Genomic DNA, 20,400 nt, shown 5'->3' with positions numbered 1-20,400 from the left:
AGCTTATAAATCATACAGAATGAGTTTTTTTTACACAACATATAATTAATATTCAAAATACCCCACATCAAAAACCTCCAACAAATTATATTTTCCAACCGCATTAAAGACCTTTTATTATTTTCAGTTTGTTTTCAGTTTGTTTTCAGACCTTTTATCCTCAACCCCGTAAAGGAGGGGTTTAAAAAGGATTTTACACAAAACTTGCTAAAAAACTAACATCTACTGCTCAAGTGTCCTTCATAACAATTTAATAACTACATTAATTGTAACATTTATGATCATTTTCACACTTTTATAGGACTGAAGTTAAAAATGAACAAACTGTATTGTTAAGGTTGACAGTAGCCTATATGACTATAATATTCCTTAAAAAATATGAATAAAAAGTATGATGCTACTTGCCATCTTCTGCACCACTGTTAAAGAGACCTGAATGATGTCATTTCTGGTAAATGATGTCACATATGGGTGGAGTTTAAATTATTTTTTGCGGAGATTATGGTCGACGTGACGGGGTTGAGTTTCGGGACATAACTTTATAGTCAGGCTAGCCTAGGCCAATATATATTCACAAGAAAGTAACACAAATGTTGCCCAAAATTAAACTAGTTTTTTTTGTTAAATATTTTCTAAGTAGCCTACGGATTCAGTGAAATGCCTCAGGGACATGACAATGCTTAATGTACAATAAATGCAATAATTATTTTTATTAATTATAATGGGCATAACAAAGTATTGCGAAAAGCTTTTAACATTTAATTTTGGTGAACCGTCGCTTTAAAAAGTCTGGGGGACTTAAATATTACCGAGTCCCTGGAATGAAAAATTACGTCTATGGAGAGTCCCCACAAAGATAGTAAACCAGAAATGAGTGTGTATGTAACTGTGAGTGAAAACATACGGCTCTAAATGCCTGGGAATTATTGAACAGTTTGTGAAGTCAAAGAGGCAGAAAATGACTCCCTTTAATCAATAGTTCCACATTTTAAAACGAAATCCGTGACGTAGCCTACTGAAAGAGGGCGGGGCAGGGAGTGTGTGTGGGACGCACACATTTCCAAAATCCCTTGTTGAAATTTACGGAGTCATTCAAGGTTTACATGTCTGGTTCATTTAAACGACTCGGTTCTTTTCAATGAACTGGTTCAAAACGGTTCGTTTGAGTCATTCCTCTTGCGGATAGCGGAAGTTGGTTTCTTTTTATATAATTTGGTCGTTAAATACAGTGTGCGAATTATCCTTTGACTTTCATAAGCCTTCAGCTTTTTAAAGGACTTTTTATGTCTGGTAATTTTCATAGTAGGCCTACTGTGAATAACAAACGCTTTAAGAATCGGCTCAATTGAATCATTTAAAAGAATCGGTTTGAAAGAGAGATTCATTTGGAAACTGTACATCACCATCTTCGAGTTTTCCTCCCTTTGCACAGTCAGTCTCACCATCCTTGATCCTGCATCTGCTCGCGTCTCCACTCATTCACCGTTCAAAAAAAGGTGGGTTTATTCACTTGATTGACAATTCGCAACGCATGCATATTTTGCGATGTGAGCGACGTTTTCGGCTTAGTTGGTTAAAGATAAAGAAGTATCATGTTTATCGGTACTCTCAGTAGGACTCTGCTTTGTCCCTCTGTCCCAGCTGATGCCACGTCAGTGGTGAAAATTATTACGGGTTTGAACTCCACCAAATATTTCAGGGTTTGTTATTTTTAAAACTCAATTTGACAGTTCAAGTTGTGCTTTAAACCTCTTTTCAAGAGTGTGGTCCCCAGATGAGACCCATGTTCAAAGAACTTCAGTAGCTGGAAGGTGTGGCTGAGAAGAAGACTAAAGTATTAGGCTACTCTTAAATCTACTCTTACCTATTTTAAAATACGTTAATGTTAGAATTCTGAGAAGCTTTATATTTAATGTCTCCAGAATACAAAATAAAAACAGCTCTTTGTGCTTTTAATCACTTTAAATGCCTAGGAAGCTGTTCATATCCATTAGTGTGCTTGTGGCTCTTTCCTACTTTCTAGCCAATAAAACCACAAGAGAACATGATGTTCTGATGTCTAAAACTTAAATGTTAACCCATGCTGTTCCCCAAGTTTAGCATTAAGACTTAAATCCTACTGTTTTTAAGTGGTTGTATGCTATAAAAGTAAAACATTTTCATTTTAAATGTGCTTATGTCATGTACAAAGTTTTCAACGAGTAGTTGTGATACTTGTTAATCAACTTGTTGTGTAATTCAGCTGTTTTTTTTTTTGATGTGCATGATTCCACTGGTTGATGTTTAACCTAAAGATATGCAAAACATCCTAACCCCATAATACCTACTTTTTAATAAGTTATCCAAATTGTGACCGACCAATCTTTATTTAGTTGGAAAGAATAAAAAGAATTTCATGTAATTAATTTAATCAAGTTATGCCAGCTAAGGCCACTTCCTGTGGCCCATTTGTTCAAGCTCTTCTCAAACGATTGTTGATTAATACTAATTGCTTCCAAAAATGGTGTTGAAATCTCTCCAGTCTAGTTTATGGTGCGATACCATCATAAAAATAATTGTGTGTGTGAGCTTTCTTTAATAACTGTGATATCCCTCTATTGCAAGGGGGCACAATGGGAGCGAAGCTCAGTCGGAAGAAGAGTGAAGTAGGAGCAGAGACAACAGGTCCAGCTGTAGAGGAGACTGCAACTCAAGACGACACACCTGTGACTGAGAATGCAGAGCAGAATTGTTCTGAAGTTGAGGTTCCAGAGGAGAGCAAGCCTGCAGAAGAGGCACCAGCAGCTGAAAAGCCTGCCTCTTCAACCAGTGTCCTGCAGACCATTACACAAGCTGTGGGAGAAACGGTCAATGCAGTCACTGAACAGATTGCTGCACCGGTGGAAGACGTTGTAAACAAAGGTATTGAAGCAGTGGAGTCCGCATTGGCATCCGTCAGCCTGATTGGGAAGGAACCTGCCGCTCCAGGGCAAGAACCTGTAGCTGATCTCGATGCTTCTGATGTTCTTCAAGAACCCAGCCTCTTGGATGACCTGCTAAAATCTCCAATCTCCGAAGCCCTCATTACAGGAGTCACAGTGGCAAGTGAAGCCATAAACAACGAGATGGCGGAAGACAAAATTAGTAATCCTGTACCAGCCAATAACAACGATTTGCTGGAATGTCTGGATAAGGTGGAGACGCCCTCATTGGACCTCCTGGATTGTAAACTGACCCATGAATCCACAATTCCTAACTCGGATCCTTCATTCACTTTGGAAGATATGGGACAGAACGCAGTTGACAGTGTCAACCTTATATAAATCACTACACTCACCACTAGAAAACAGTAGCAGCTGGATGGTCATAAGAGACAAGAAATGGTATCTAAGAAATGTAAATGAATTAAAATTCCATACAACTTTTATAATCAGAATAATCAAGTTGGCTAGACAAATCTTTTAGATGTTTGGTTTAAAAAGCCTTGATGTTTTAAGGTTTATAGACAGACGATAAAGTCGATTCTTAAATTCAGAATTTTCAAAAACCCTGTCATGAAGTTGAAAGTTACAAGCAAGACCCCACTAAAGAATAGAGGAATACGAGCCACCTCAGATGTCTAAACATTACTAATGTTACGCCTACCGATTTGTTGACAAGCGGCAAAGCCATCTGATATGATTGTGTATGAAACGTTCAGCCAATCTCCCATAGAAGAGGGAAATAATGTACATCAAAACAATGATTGTAGTAATGGAAAATAAAGACTGTAACACATCACAAAAACGTTCTCCCTTGATGTCTTTATACTAGGAATGCATTTAATCAAATGTGTGGTATGCATTCATGTCTTCAAACATGTGAACACAACATCAAGATGAGTGCAGTCTGTGAAAATAAACTGACACAACATTACGGCAATGCTGAGTATAGACCAAACTCAACATAGAAGTATATGAATTATCATTGAATTATCAAAGCACAGGAGTTTCCCGGGAAGTTTCTGGGAAGATAACATGCACTATCTCTCTCTTACACACATTTTCTCAGAGAAGCTTCTGGGGAGAGGGGCAACATTCTTTCCAGAGAAAACGGGTCTCATGGGACTGGTAGTTTTTTTTTTTTTTGAGGTTAACTTTCTGGCTCTTATCCTAAGAAACTTTAGATTTATATAAATAAACATCTGTGTTTTCTGTACTGAGCGTGTAACAAAGTTTTTGATTAAATATTAAGCTGCTTTCGCTTGCTGGAATATCAAGGAAATGCCATGCCTCATTATCCTTGTATAACAGAGCTTTGTTAACTTCAGGCATAACAGGAATGAATACAGATGACATGGACACTGGGAAACATAGTTGCACAATGTAAACTTTATACAAATATGTGACTCCTATGCAAATCAAGTGGATTTGACTGAAAACAAATAAGCAGGTAACTGTTACCTATCATTTACAATTCAAACAAACTGAATGAAAAAAATAACTTTATAAGAAACAAAATCTTTTCTCCTTTTTCATTTCTCTTTAGTACAAACAATGTTATTTTCTAATACAGCACCTTGTTATATATCAAAATATGGGCAAATCTATACAATCCGAAAACAAAAACATCCAATACATTACTCTTTTCAAATAAAACATAAATGGTGGAAAAATCATTATAGATTTGATGGCAGAAAATGACTGTCCATTTCGAGTTTATCTGGTGATGTTTTTATACGTCTCCTGCACCAGACAGATCTACACCCTGTGCTTTGGCTTTCTGTCAGTAAAAGAGAGAGAGAGAGAGAGATAAAAATCAGGATTCGGAAAGAGCACTATTGGGGAAATGAAACAGGAAGCAAGAATATAATATTTGCACTTCTTTTCACAATATACAGGCTAGATAACTCCATAGCCCTGAAGGTAGCACAGCAATAAATCTACCATCTAATGTATTTAGTATATTTATTTCACATAAGGTTATGTGACCATTATGTGTATGTGTTATGTGCAGTGTTGGGGAGTAACTAGTTACATCAGTTACAGTTACTGTGAAAAAAAAGTTAGTTACGAATAATATGAATTTGTTGCTTTGCCTGTTTTCGATGTACACGATGCCTCCTGCCATTTAAAGTCCATTTAGTAAAGCAATGCTATTTTGATGCTTATGATTGGTTCTCTTGTTTGAATTCACAGCGCTATTTTCTAAATTTGCAGGTTAACCCTACCTGGTTTAAATGTTTGAAAATGATTAACAGTTGAAAACATTCATTAGAAATTGAGAAACTTAATCAAATGTAATCAGTTACATTAATAAAGTAATTTAAATAGTTACACTACTACTTATTACATTTTAAATAGGCTAACTTGTAATCTGTAACCTATTACATTTCCAAAGTAACCTTCCTAACACTGGTGTGAAATTAAGCACCCCTCCCATTTCTCATTACTGTAATGCAAATCATCCAGTCGGAAGCATGGATTTTTATTTATTAAAGTCATGCTAAAATAAATACAGTATAAAAGATAATACATTATATTATTTACATTGTAATGTTTTTGTTTTTTTTGCATTACAGTAATAAGAATGAGGATATTTATTTTGCATTGCACTAAAGAAAATTAGGAATGTCACAATGCAAAACATTGTAATCATCCTAAAAGGCTTCTTTATGCACAATATACCAATTTTTTTATTTATATCATATGTTCCAGTATTCAGAAAACCGATCTTCACTATTGGTCATGTCATGCCTGCATGTGTTGGTACTTCTTGGCCAGGTCTACATTGTTACGTGTGGACTGGAAGGGATACTTCCAGAGGATGGCGTTCCAGGAGTGACCAAACCTTTTCACACCCATTTCGAGGTAGCGCAACTCATCTGCAGACCAGTTCTGCCTCTCTCTGTGTCTGCCTGAAGACTAAAGGAGAAAATGATTACAAATTATGGAATAAATGTGGATTAAAGATCATCAGCATTATATGAGTGCACAAATATGAACTTTGCCTGTTCATACTGTAACTGATTAGTAAATATTGTAATTGTTTCAGAGGAAGAGCAAGTTATTGAATTTTACATTAGCATTTTCTTTGATTCTGCTGAGAATATTATGACAAAAATAAACCTGTACAATGCATGACTGCCAGAACATCTAAAATGCCATAGGATGTTCCAGGTTCAATGCAGGTTAAGTTAGTGTGAAATCATGGTATAATCCTTTCACCTAATACTAACAGTACCATACATTTTGTGGGAGGCAGTATTCTGAGGTTTTCTTCCGATGTCTGTGATCCATGTTCTTTTGCTTGTCTGGGCCTGAGAGCAAACAAAAAGAGAATAATCAAGGCAGCAAATGTGTCCATGCTGGCAACAGCAATACAAATGGTAAGACTTGCACAGGGCAACAGGGAGGTATATTGATCTTTAGAATGATTTAATGGGCAGACTGTGAAACTGCACACACAGTACTGAACCCTGAACTACTAACCGAAAGAACAAATACATACAGTTCTTTAGCAGGACTATATCAGGACCATGAAGGACATTCGTTAAACCAACTCTTGAGAAGAACAAAACACTTTGTGTGTACTGTGTGCATGTATGGATGTGAATGTGTGCATTGGCAGACTGGAACACACTTATCTTGTTAAAGTGAAACAGTGTGTGAACTGCTAAGTCTTGATCCTGTTAGTGCAACAGAGTGTGTGCTTGTGTCTGGTCATATCCTCATATCCCTAATGACTTTGTTCTGAGGTTCAGAACAGACTAGTCTCCATAGTAACAGCTCAATAACTAGAGATCAGAACCCATAGGGAGCCATAATCTAGTTAGCCATCTTACCTACACAGATGCTCCAACTATCTGTCTTGCTCTTTTTCTCTCTCTCTCACACACACACACACACACACACACACACACACACACACACACACACACACACACACACACACACACACACACACACACACACACACACACACACACACACACACACACACACACACACACACACACACATGCTGCTTTGTCTAAATATTAGTTCAAATCAAATCTTAAATATTAGTTTTCAAATCTAGGTTGTCTATGAAAGCCTGTAGACTGATTTTTATGTGAAGGACTTGGAACATTTCTGCCCTTCTGGAAAATGGGATGTGACGTTTACGCATGCTTCTGAGACTAAACGAATGCTTATACAATGTTCAGGATAATGCCGAAAGAGCTATTCTTTAATGTAATGTCAATGTTTAAAGAGATTTTAAAAAATAATCCATTATAGAAGTAATCCATACGGCTCCGGGGGGGTTAATAAAGGTCTTCTGAAGCGAAGCGATTCATTTGTGTTAGAAAAATATCCATATTTAAAATTTTATAAAGTAAAAAAAAAAAAAAAAAAATATATATATATATATATATATATATATATATATATATTTATTTTTTATTTTTTTTAACCTATATAAATATTTTAATGTGTTAAATGTGGATATTTTTTCTTACTTCGCTTCAGAATGCCTTTATTAACCTCCTGGAGCCGTGTGGATATCTTTTATGATGGATGGATGCACTTTTTTGGGCTGCCATTATAATGCTTGCATTAGCCAGGATATGTATTAATATAACTCAGATTGTATTCGTCTGAAAGAAGAATGTCATATACACCTAGGATGGCTTGAGGGTGAATCATAGGGTCATTTTCATTTTTGGGTGAACTATCTCTTTAATGCAAAGAAAAGGGATTAATTCAAACTATAGTCTCACAGATCTATATAGTCTAAATATATTTTATAATCAAATTTTAATCAATAATCAATTTTAATGACCTCATCTGTTGACATGATGCTGGTGAATTACAGAGCTGGTGCGAACACATTCACGTGGCTATTATCAGATGCTTTTCTTAACTGCTCTTTCTTGCCACTGTTATTTTTGGTGTGTATTATTTTGTTGTTGAAAGGAAAGTGTGCAGCACACATTTACATATTCATCTAAACGTCGCATTTTAAAAATAAAATGGAAATTATCTATCAAGATCCATCAAGGATGCACATTAAAAAATGAACCTTAAATTTCATTTAAATAAACAAAAATACCCAGCTGAAATAAACATGGCTCTTTAGAATACTTGACTGATTGATTGGTAAAATACTTTTGCATAATGGCCGCTGCTAAACTGTAAATTTGTTCATTTTTCATTGGGGTCCTGAATCCTGATCACCCTTTCCAGACTTGCGATATGACTGGATGATGGTACATTACCATTTACTTGACAATTATAGTGAGAACATCTCAAGGAAGTCAAGTGAGCAAGTTTTGAGGTTATGGGAAAGAAGCCACATAGGAACAACTGAACAGCACTCAGAGACCACAACTCGGCAATGGAGGGAATGGAATAAGTGAGAGAGGGAAAAAGAAGGACACAAAGGAAAAAAAACTGAGAGTAAAGATGGAAAGACATTTTAACAGCATAGACAAAAGTGGAAAGCACAGGAGAGTCTTGTGTTGCAGAACAGCATCTTATTCAATATTAGAACCCAGTTCTTTGCATGCACACACACCGTTTATCAAACTTTAGCGCAGTTTGCAGATGTTTATAGTGGCACAGATAATATGAAAGCCACCCCCCACCCCTTAACTCTAAAATCCACTGCCCTCTTCATCAAACTCAAAGTGACTGAGATACATATACATTAAGAGCTACAATCCACTTTTGTCCAGAACACTTCTCTTACCATTTGTTTCACACGGCCTTCTCAGTGGTGTGAGCCTATAACCTGAAGAAAGAAACACTTAGAATTACAGAGCAGAAAGGAAACACAAAATGCACAAAAAATGCCACTACAGCATGTGTGTATAAAATATAAATAGATCATCAGAATATGTATATAATTATAAATTCCTAAAATTCTGTCTGAACATTAGTCGTTTTGGAAGAAAGCATTTGCTAAATCGATAAATGTAACTCATGAGGGTGTGTTTTGTTCTCCGGGCCTTGTTCTATCAAAGCTACTTTCTAAACATTTGAGGTAGGTGCACATTCCTCCGCAATCCCAAAGACAATTTGAAAGACTGTGCGGACGTCGTCTCTTACATCTGTCTGATGGTTGGTGACTCAGTCTGTGTTTTTCCCTCTTGCTCCTCTTATTATCCACATTAGTGGGTGTGCTGTGCTCTCTGTTTTTGCCGTGTGTGTTGATATGAGCATGTGTTAAAATGTGACTAGTATTCTCTAACTGCTGGCTTCTCCTGAATCGATCCTCAGCCTCTTGTAGCACCAAGTGAAAGTCACACTGAAACCTGCAGCTATGCAACACGGCGCCAAATGAACGACTGTCCATCTCATTCATATGTTTCACACAACCTGGGAGATGGAAAAGGTGCATGCGTGTGCATGTGGATAAAATGAATATGATGCGAGACAAAAAGAACAATGAGAGTATTAAATAACCAGAAAGTGGCAAAATGTATTGCCTTTATTATCTAATGTGTTGTCTGCATTTATACACACACCTGCACAGCGTAGATTGCTGGGTTTAGTGGGAGTGGGCGGCTTCAGAAACCGGTTAATTTCTCTGTCTAACAGCTCAGAGCACAGAGACATCTCATCTGAAAACAGAACGCAGCATGCATTCATTATCTAAAACATCAAATAAACAGCAAATAACTTAATTACTAAAATAAATCTGTAGGTTTTCTGTGATTTAGCACAAAGAGAGCATGATGATTTACCATCTGAGAGAGTGTGCGTGCACTGGTTTCTCTTCACGGGATCAGGATGTCTGAAAATATCTGGGCTGAAACCCAAGCAAAATAAAACGGAGAGAGAAATGTCACTCCCTGAAGCAGGAAAAATTTACTGACTCTGTCTTGAAAAGTCATTGATATGAAATGCTTTATGTGGATCTGGATTTAATGTGAACATTCTAATCATGAATAAAACAACTAGGAATGAGGAAAGCAAGAATAACTCATACTGTACTATCCATACCACATTTTCTTCCAAGAAAAATCTATTTGTTTACATTTTCTGGCACACAAGTTGACAATATATTTTTAAAGACATTGATTTGAATGCTTTAGTTTGTCAAAGTGTATATAACCCATTCAATTCTGTTTGTTTACCCCCGTGTATCTCTGCCGTCCCTGCTGCAGTGCTGGAGATCTTTGTTGCCATTAGGATCTGAGTCTAGATTCATCATCTTTAATCTCTTCACCACTCTTTCAGACTTCCTCTCCATGTCTCTCTTTTTCTTATCTCTCTCTCTCATTGTCTCCTGGTTATCACTCCTCTCAATATTCCTCTCATTCTCTCTCATTTGTTCATGCTCTCTTTCTTTGCCCCTTTCCCAGCTAGAGCCTTCAAAGGGAATGACAGGACTCAAACACTCTTCAGAGCTGACACACTGCTGCTCACATACACAAACACACAATTTTTTGTTGTTAAAACTGCTGATCCAGAATGCTGAATAATATTTACACATTATTATTAGTTGTATGTGTTTACATGTGATTCTCACCGAGCTCTCTTGGTTGTACAGTATTTCCTTTGTGATTGGGTGTTCTCGATTTCCTGCAGGAGTTGTGAGCAACTCCTCACATACTCGATGGCGACCTTTGACCTTTCGCATCACAGAACCCTCCCACGTTGCCTCATTACATTCCACAGATGAGGCCGACCTCTGCATGCTGCGCTGCTGGCTTTCAATGGCTTGTTCCCACAGTTTCACACCCATCTGAGAATCAAAATACAAAATTAGGCTGATAAAGTTAAGAGTAAGAATGCATATATAGCACAGTCTTCATTTACTTTGAAATGTAAGCATGCTCGAGTTAAAAATTAAAAGACTAAAGGGCTCTGTGGACTCTGAAATGCTCTTAGTTACATTTTGTCTTTGGTGTCATAACAATCTGGTTAAAGCAATTTGGACAAAAGAATAGTATTGTGTTAAAGCTTAAAAAGTTATCTTAACAGATGCATCATCTCAAAAAACACAAAATTCTCTGTCTCTTCCACATTTTAATATGACTTTTACCTGGGCACACAATAGCCGTGCAAACTAGTGAAATTATATACATTCACAAATACCTTTTTCTCTAGATGTTGTATTCTATGGAGGATTTCTCCAGCTGACTGCCAGTGTCTCTCTATGTTAGACTCCTGCAGATCCATACTGGACATGTCTGCGCCTAATGATTCAGCTAAGTGGGAAAGGAAAATAAATGTCAAATCCTTATGAGCCAAAGTTTAATAGAAGCAGGACATTAAAGACCCTCTGTGGTGAAAATCAAGTTTTTAATGTTGTTCATATATCTGTGTGTTGTTACAAGGCAGCCTTCTTACTCTGAGATGGTGAACAGGAACATGGTTTGTGTAACATTAGCAACATTATTAGCTGTTTGATAACATAGTCAAGCCAGGGGCTATTCACTGTTATGTGTGGACTTTTATTCAAATTCTGAATGGATTATATATAGCCTATAGAAAGCACGCAAAGACAGCTCCCTCTATAATCACTAAAAGGCTGTCACTCATCACAGTTTGCAATCTCACAAAGTTTCGTCATATTCAATGAAGATGTCTACACTGCACAAATAATTTCTTATTTACATTGTGTCTACACTTTGTTAATTAAAGAATTCACGAGTGTGCAGAACTTGGCACTGAACAACAACTCCAGTGTTTTGACCGGTGAGTGGATTCTGACTAAATTAAACACCCCTGATTGGTCACTGCATTCAAGAGATTGCCAAAAATGTCTGTGATTGGCTACATTGCTCACCGCTGCAAAAACAGATGAATAAAAACATTATCCGTTCTCCAGAGCGCAAACACAAATATGCACAGGAGCATTCACCAAGTCTGTTAGGTCAATATGATATTATGACAGTATCAACTGAGGGTGTGCTTAGCTCCCTCAAACACCCCCACAGAACCGGGCCTAATTCTTTTTCTAAATCAGGTTATTTTTTTTGATGATCCGAACTTCCCATCACTAGCTACTACAGCCATATAGTGTGAACATGTATTTAAAAAAAAAAAACACTCACTGATTCTTTTGCAGGTGTGCAGAACGAACACAGCTGCCTTTCTGACCTCTTCATCACTGGCCTCAGTGAGCAGCGAAATCATAATTGGCAAACCTCCAGCCGACAACAACTGAGATTGATGCTCTACTGCATAGACAGAGAACAGACAAAATAATTACAACAATATACAAAATTTGCATTTCCCGGCAGTGCTTGAAAGGAGGCAAAACAAAACTGATATACTGGTGTATAAATAAATACTGTTAGTGTTAGTTTAATTATTTGCAGTGTTAAAGGGTTAGTTCACCCCCAAAAAATGTCTTTCAAAAACGCATCGCTTCACTTCAGAAGGCCTTTATTAACACCCTGGAGCCGTATGGATTACTTCTATTATGGATGAATGTGCTTTTTGGGGTTTCAAAATCCCCAATTTTTTACAATTATAAGTCAGATTGTGTTCGTCTGAAAAAAGAAAGTCATATACACCTAGGATTGAGGGTGAGTACATTTTCATATAATTATTTCATACAATTTTTGGGTGAGCTAACCCTTTAAAGGGATAGTTCACCCAAAAATGAAAATTCTGTCATCATTTACTCTCCCTCAAGTTGTTCCAAACCTGTATGAGTTTCTTTGTTCTGCTGAGCACAAAAGAAGATATTTAGAAGAATGTTCGTAACCAAGCAGATAGAGCAACCATTGACTACCATAGTATTTTTTTCCCTACTATGGAGAGTAAATGATGAGAGAATTTTCATTTTTGGGTGAACGCGCTACAGATTTGTCACTTTAAATGCTCAAGCTCTTTAAGCAGAAAACATTCTGATTGTCAATGTTTTTATTGTTCATCAGCTGGAACAAATTATAACGATTTTTAGAACTATGGACCAGATTCATTAAACAGGGCAAATTAGTGTGAGAGCGCAATTCCAAAAAAGCGTTGATGGGAGTGGAAAGTTCTGATTTACAGACGCACAAATTAAAGAACATAGACGCAGCCGGTACATTTCCATAATGACCAACACAAACTACCAAGAGCAAATTAACGTCAGATTTTTTGGCCGGTAAATAATGGCGCAAATACCAGTAAATCGACGAGCACAAACCTTAGTAAATCACCTTGCATGATTCATTTAAATACTCTCCTCCCATAAATGTTGCTCCTACAAAAGCATTGCAATAAGGTCAGCTGCAAAAATAACTGTCCACGCCTTTTAGCACTAATTTTTCACTGCGTGTCTTTAGTAAATCCTGACAGTATTTTTTACGCCAAAGGAGGGTTTGCGCCCATATGGAAGGGTAGATTAAGATTGGTCTATCAAAAATTAAAGTATTATCATTATAGTAATTCAAAGGTGCCCAGATGGAATAGTTTCTGGTGAGCTATTGAAGTAGGCATCAGAGCACTCCCACACACAAGAGGTTTGAAATCTTTTATAATGCATCATCGAAATGCTATTTCATGACATGTCGCATACTTAAAAATACTTACTTCTTCATTTTTGTGTAGTGCAGCATATCATTTTTGTACTTTACCCACACACTCACCACAGGCATCCGTGAGGTGTCCAATCGTCAGCACCACGGCGAGCTGGTCTTGTTGGTCAAGGTTTGGGCTGGACAAGAGACACAACAGCCCTGGAATAACCCTCAACTCTGATAAAGAGGATACCAACTGCTCTGAGACAGAAAGAGAAAGGAAATGGAGGATTTAAAACAATCCAATATGGTTGTTATATATCTTGGGGTGTGCATGCTTTACTCAATTACCATTGTTGGAGATGCAGGCAGACAGTGTTTTAATGATAACCGTAGCCATCTTACAAGCAGCAGCATTATGTGCCAACTGAGACAAAACTCTGGTAAGAGTGTCTGAGAGTGAATTCAGGCCTCCCACTGACACAAAATACTCCTGAGCACAAGCTGAAAAACACATATTCACATGAGATGGGAAGTGAGCACATAAGGTCCTATTATATGTTATTTTGTGCTCACAGTTGTTTGCCACAGTCATGCCAATAAATGAGCATATAGGCTGTGCCAGCTCTGCCCTAGGCAATGCCACGTCCTGCAGCCAGGTCTTCACCAGCGGAAACACATGCATACATATGTTCTGATTCTCCTCTGTCACAAACAAATACATTGGAAGATTGTGAAAGTGTTCAGTTGCATGTACAGAAAAATCTGTCTCTCAATCTTCATAACCATTTGGGGTTTAATGATGGTAAATGGGTAGAGAAGGGATAGAGAAGGGATAATATAATCATACCATTCTGAGGGTTGTTGACACAGCCACAGAGAGCACTAGACACAGTGGCCCACAACTGCAGCTGCTCATAAGAGTCATTAGGATCTGGAAAACTATGCCTGAAAAGTGGCATAATAAAGAAAATAAACTGAAATCTGGTCCTGTTAAGTAGCAAAGGAGTGTTTAAGTGAATTTCCAGAAGTTTATCTCGATTTCTGTGAATCACTTTAACAAACACTAGACAGTGTTTGAAATGTTCCACTTCCACACCAAGTAGGGGAGCGTATTGCATTTTGTTTGGGAATGTTTTCATTTATCCAGGACACTGTCTTGGTGACTTAAAAGGATAGTTCACCAAATATATGAAAATACTCACCCTCATGTTGTTCCAAACCTGTATTACTTTCTATCTTATTAGGAACACAAAATAAAAAAAAACAATTTTGTCCATACAAATTTGATTATATCTATGAACAAAAAAAACATTCTTAGCAAATATCACACAGAAGAAAAAAAGCCATACAGGTTTGGAACTACTGTACATGATGGTGAATAAATGTTGACATTGATTTTTATTTTTTGCTGAACAATCCCTAGTTACTTTCCATTGATGATGCTTTACCATTCAGAATGGCTTCATTCTCAACATGTATTATTATCAACAAATCTCCACAGGATTTTCCTCCCTATAGGTGTTAATTGGGATAAAACTGTTTTAACATTATGCAGATGGCCTTCTACACTTCACTTATTACTTTTTCACAGCTTCGCTGTAACGCCCTTCAGGGGGTCATGTGACATCACAGATTTCAATGTAAAGGTATTAAAGATATGCTTAATGTGTGTACCTGAACAAACTGAGCAAGGTTTCGATACACCTGGAGGTCTTAGCAAGAGTCTGTCCACATCCTGGAACGCAAAACACAGATACACAAACCATTTGTGAATTGTCAACCTGTTCTCTCCCCACTCTATAAAACCACATAATCAGCACAGGAATGGTCTCATTGGATGTAAGTTTCATGGTGAATCTTACTGTTGTTGGCAACCAATACAGACAGCATGTACACCGCTACTCTTTTCTCCGTAAGTGGCATTTTCTGTTCCAAATGCTGCGCTAAGTCACGAAACGTCTCCTCTCTGCACAGTATCTGTTTACAGCTCACTGCAGGGAGAAAATGTTTATAGTTAAATATTAGTTTTTACAACAACAATACTTTAACAATATTATACATATAATATATACTATATAATATACTAAATACATATACCTTGCAATTCAGCTAAGGATGCAAGTGTAAATAGAGCGGTCTCTTTAACCTGAGAGAAAGTGCTGGACTTTGACAGGTTATAGATGAAGGAAATTCCTCCAATCTCTCTGAAGAACTCCACATACTGATCTGATACAGAGAAATCATTAAATACAATCAAAAGTCTCATTAAAGTCAAATATTTCAAGTTTGTTTTGAAGCAGGTCATATTTTTGTGTCTTATGAGTATGTTCTGAGCTGTAAATCAGACCATTTTGTTTGCAGATTGAGATGATAGTGAGAAGAGCTTGTTTCTGTGAGCCAGGCCATTTCATCTGGTATTTCAGACATTCCAGTAACAGACGCAAATCTGTCTTGGTAGCTGAAAACGTGAACACAGTTTAATCATTTAGCTTGTTAAGCAAAATACATACTTGGATCTGTACAATAGATAGAAAAATGATATGTTGCAGACCAGGTACATTCCAACAGAAAACAAATCGGTAAAAAGAATGTAAAGCATTTTACTAGAAACTGAAATAATAAACTCAAATAATTTTCATTAGTCATTCAAACATTACATCATAATTTACAGATCAATAGTGCCCACAAGTATGAGTAAATTATATAGTTATGCATTTGTCAGCTGCATAGGGACTTAACTATCTATCTATCTATCTATCTATCTATCTATCTATCTATCTATCTATCTATCTATCTATCTATCTATCTATCTATCTATCTATCTATTGTGTTTGCTACAATTGTTAATGAAAGTTATCATATTGTTTTATAAAATTAAACTTATAACGTTATTCTGTTATGATGGTGACCTTCCATTTTTTTCATTCCATTGGACTCATTAAACCATCCTTTCCACCAGTGCTCAAAGTGTCACTAACGTAACGTTATATCCTAAAAAAAAAAAATACAAATGTTGTTAGAATATGGTAGGGTGAATTCAGGGTGATTGGGACACTTTTTGTCATTGAGTTGACTTGGAAAAAGTGTCCCAATCACCATGAAATCACCCTATATAAACATTGACATTAAGTAAATAGCAATAAATATAAGTAAAAAGATTTTCAAGATTTCTTCAACTTCACTGGACGCCACACAATATTTACCTGAAGTGTTTGGTTAGCTTACATCATATCCACGGACCACGACCACGACCCTAAAGTATTCACAAAAGAAATGTTTTATTAATGTTGATCAGACTAGAGTCGTTAAAATCCTTCTGGTATCGGATTCATTTTACTGATTGATTAACGACATTTCAACGGAATAAATTCATATTCCCGCTCTATGCTGTTTTGGATCACGTGATTTGAGAAAACGGCATAGTTAATTTGAAAATTGCAATTAATTAATTTATATTATTTATTTTGGACGCATATTTATGTGTATATACGTTTAGTTATGAAAATACAGTGTATAAAAAACTAAACAAAAAAGTTAATCTGTGAAATGTTGAGAACACACAGGACTGTAGGGGGCGCTGGGAGCTGCATGTTTGCAACCTGCTGCGATGGAACTGAATAGCAGAAGAAGATCACTCAGCGAGCAGTGTCAGGTATGTCTTTTTGACTCAGCATTTCACTCATATAATCTGCTGTTTGAGGTAATTGTTCTATCGACAGTTCCAGCATATGTATTTAATTACACAAATCAGCAGACAGACGTAATTAAAATGTAAAATGAACCATCAAATTTGCCAATTATCACGAAAGCCGGTATGTTAGCTTGTAAGGCTAGTTCCACTATAAAATCATGGTTTAGAAGTAAACTGTGTTTTTACGTAGGCCTATATATATATATTGTATTTGGGCCCAACGATGTTGGATTTATTACATTACAGACACATCTGTAGTTTAAAAGTCTTGCTTGATTTAAGAGTTGGAATAGTAACTGTATGTGTTTAACATTTTCTTAATCTTTGTTGGTTATATCACTGACGTGAACCTGTAAATACAAAAATTTCTGCAACTATGCACAACGTATTACTGCTTATTTACTTTGATTTCAATTTTAGACTCTCTGTTTCTAAATATTGAGATATCACATTGTGTTTTCCCAGATGCTGGTGTTTTAGACTGCTTCAATCACTGCATCCAGGCAGTAATGTCTGGCTATTTGCATTCAAGACTCCTCCTTTACACTGGCGGAAGACTTCTGCCCCATTTCTTTGCGGCCAGCCAGCATGTTTTACCTGATACACTGTCTAGAACCTGTCTGTTCCCTTCCCAAGCCCGGAGCTTCTCCTCCCGTAGTGGTCGATCAGATGGAAGCTCGGGACAGGAAGGAGAGAACACGCTGTATGCTCCAAGAAATGAAATGGACTTCCAGTTGAGCCGGCTGCAGATCAATGCTATTCTGCGTGCTAACGAGCAGTCTGTTCGTATTCCGGAGTTTGATGGCCGTGGTGGTCCCAGTCCGGTGCTGAGGTTTGAGAGTAACCAGCTTTCAGCCAACACTCCGTTAGAGGACCGACGCAGCAGCGCCAACTGCTTGCAGACTCGTGGCATGCTTTTCGGCGTGTTCGATGGACACGGCGGACATGCGTGCGCTCAAGCGGTCAGCGAGCGCCTGCCTTATTACATTGCTGTTGCAATGATGGCAGAGTCTGTCCTGGAGGATCTAGAGGCCGCCATGGAGACCGCACGACCCGTGCCGCCCATCCTGCAGTGGCATAAGCACCATAATGACTACAACTACAGGGAGTCGGCAGCCCTCTATGTCAATCATTTGCGTGTTTACTGGCAGGAGCTTCTGGCAAGTGAAGAACACGGAGACGGCATGCGCCCTGCTGATGCTTTCAGCTATGCATTCCAGCGACTGGACACGGATCTTTCCCTTGAGGCACAAGTGCCGCTCGCAAATGACCTGATGCGGAACACGGCCATCCAGGCCGCCTTCGCCGGCTGCACAGCTTGTGTGGCTCACGTTGGACTACAGGGTGTGCATGTTGCAAATGCAGGAGACTGTCGGGCAGTGTTGGGTGTCCAGGAGGATGATGGGAGCTGGAGTGCTCTTCCACTCACACAAGACCACAATGCTGCCAATGTAACCGAGCTGGAGCGGATATGTCAGCAGCACCCGTCCAGCGAACGGCAAACCATAATCGTAGATGACAGGCTGCTCGGGGTCCTGATGCCATTGCGTGCATTTGGTGACGTGCGCTTTAAGTGGAGTCATGAGCTACAGCAGAGTGTTCTAGAGAACGAAGACTCAGATTTAGAAGCGTTGAATCTTTATCAGTATGCTCCACCTAATTATCTCACCCCTCCTTACTTGGAGGCCACACCAGAAGTCACCTACCACCAGTTGCGGTCACAGGACCGATTTTTGATTTTGGCCTCTGATGGTCTCTGGGACGAGATGAGCAATGATGAGGCAGTCAGGCTTGTGGCGGAACATCTGACAGGTATTCATCTGCAGGCTCCGGTTTCAGCCAGCCAGCTCAACTTAGGACAAATGCAGCAGCTGCTGTTGCGACGACGGGCCAGGGCAACGCCCGCTTTGGATTTAAATGGAGCCACACACTTGATTCGCCATGCCCTGGGCACCAACGAGTATGGGGAGATGGACCAGGAGAGATTGGCAACCATGCTGGCTCTGCCTAGTGATTTAGCACGCATGTACCGTGATGACATCACTGCCACTGTGATCTACTTTAACCCGAACTTCAACAAAACTAATAACTAATAAAGAACAACATTTTAAATTGTAATATAATTATAGGTGAATAACTATTTCATGTTATTTCATATTTCAATAACAATTGAATAATTATTTTTAATGCATTTACAATTTTTTTTTTTTTTTTTTATCAAAATGCCTACAGGTAACTTTAATTTGAGTTTGTGACAGATTCTTCAATTTTGTTTTGGAAAATTTGAATAAAAACGGGTAGAATTCTGTGACTCATTCTAAGTGAAACAAGGTTACAAATGTGAAGGTACATTATATCAAGTCTGTGTCTGTCCATGTAGTTGAGGCACTAATCAAAAGCATCTCTGAAATTCTTCTCTTTAAAATGTTTCAAATATGCTGCTTTTCCTTATACCTCACATCTTATGTCTCTGATGTGTGTGGTTGTGTAGAATTGTTCTTTTTAGGCTGTTTTGTTTAATATTTAATGTCTACAAATCTTTCATTATATCTGTTCAAATAAGTGGTCTTTTAAATGTATTTTTCACAACAATAGAGTTATATAATTGCTGTGCGAGCCTGAAGATTACATGAATTTGCTTTTTGTTTCTGGGCTGTCTTGGCTTGTTATATGAAGGCATTTTCACTTTGTAGTGAATGTAGGTTGTGTCAAAGTTCTTGGCAATGGTTAAACTGATAATATTTGTAGTGCAAAGTATGAAGGTCACTGGAAAGTTTAATGGAAAGTTTTATTATACGTTACGTTTTATGTCAACATTACATCAACTTGTATTGAGTATATTTCAAAATCACTTTGAGAATTTTTTTTTCTTTGTGTTTGTTTTACACGGCTTATGTAGATTTATGAAGTAAAACAGGTGAACCATATTTTCTGGTAGTAAACAATGTTTTGATTGTTATATTTTTGTTATTTGTGTCTATATTGTTACTATTTGTTATGTTCTAATTTGAGTGACAGACTTCAGAGACTCTCCTCTTTTGGAAATTTTGAAATGGGATAATATATTTTCACTGCAGAATTTTGTCTTTGTATTTTTATGATATATTATTGTTATATTCAGCCTGTCTGTTATTAAAAGGCGTTTAATCAAAATTATCTAATTGATCTGTTGATATTTCAGAATGGCACAAGTGCACAACCACAGAGCCTCTTTAAGTCATGTTGTTGTCTCTGAACATGGAAATATTATGTTATGTCTTATAAGAACAAGGTTATTCAATAAAGCATGCAAAAACACCTC

General features: G+C 37.5%; 3 protein-coding genes across 4 annotated transcripts; 2 read left to right on the top strand and 1 right to left on the bottom strand.

Annotated features, from left to right (window-relative positions):
- The first annotated feature begins 1,144 nt into the window (after window positions 1–1,144).
- Window positions 1,145–5,495, top strand: LOC307131685 (uncharacterized protein). The gene is made up of 2 exons (XM_079825456.1): window positions 1,145–1,496; window positions 2,605–5,495. Exon 2 carries the CDS (start codon window positions 2,613–2,615, stop codon window positions 3,300–3,302), a length of 690 nt encoding a protein of 229 aa, XP_079681582.1. The 5' UTR covers window positions 1,145–1,496; window positions 2,605–2,612; the 3' UTR covers window positions 3,303–5,495.
- Window positions 4,693–16,324, bottom strand: terb1 (telomere repeat binding bouquet formation protein 1; the record flags this gene model as incomplete). The annotated part of the gene is made up of 20 exons (XM_079826149.1): window positions 4,693–4,740; window positions 5,715–5,882; window positions 6,207–6,277; window positions 8,692–8,733; window positions 9,051–9,320; window positions 9,470–9,565; window positions 9,689–9,753; window positions 10,082–10,365; window positions 10,477–10,692; window positions 11,046–11,158; window positions 12,008–12,133; window positions 13,535–13,666; window positions 13,757–13,909; window positions 13,982–14,110; window positions 14,256–14,353; window positions 15,083–15,143; window positions 15,271–15,399; window positions 15,506–15,634; window positions 15,756–15,866; window positions 16,318–16,324. The coding sequence occupies 20 exons, from the start codon at window positions 16,322–16,324 to the stop codon at window positions 4,693–4,695; spliced, it is 2,448 nt and encodes an 815-aa protein (XP_079682275.1).
- Window positions 16,325–17,021: 697 nt separating this feature from the next.
- pdp2 (putative pyruvate dehydrogenase phosphatase isoenzyme 2) lies at window positions 17,022–20,400 on the top strand. 2 transcript variants are annotated; one of them, XM_079824721.1, is made up of 2 exons: window positions 17,022–17,060; window positions 17,565–20,400. In XM_079824721.1, exon 2 carries the CDS (start codon window positions 17,609–17,611, stop codon window positions 19,190–19,192), a length of 1,584 nt encoding a protein of 527 aa, XP_079680847.1. In that variant the 5' UTR covers window positions 17,022–17,060; window positions 17,565–17,608; the 3' UTR covers window positions 19,193–20,400. The 2 variants fall into 2 exon arrangements, with proteins under 2 accessions (XP_079680847.1, XP_079680848.1); XM_079824722.1 differs by having other exon boundaries at window positions 17,053–17,108.

The sequence above is a fragment of the Gobio gobio genome, assembly GCF_949357685.1.
Source record: "Gobio gobio genome assembly, chromosome: 9".
NCBI lineage: Eukaryota > Metazoa > Chordata > Actinopteri > Cypriniformes > Gobionidae > Gobio > Gobio gobio.
This window is presented reverse-complemented; position numbering and strand designations above follow the sequence as displayed.

What these genes read in the sequence shown, in the direction of transcription:
- pdp2 (XM_079824721.1), top strand. Translation starts at nt 17,609, where the DNA reads ATGTCTGGCTATTTGCATTCAAGACTCCTCCTTTACACTGGCGGAAGA.
- LOC307131685 (XM_079825456.1), top strand. Translation starts at nt 2,613, where the DNA reads ATGGGAGCGAAGCTCAGTCGGAAGAAGAGTGAAGTAGGAGCAGAGACA.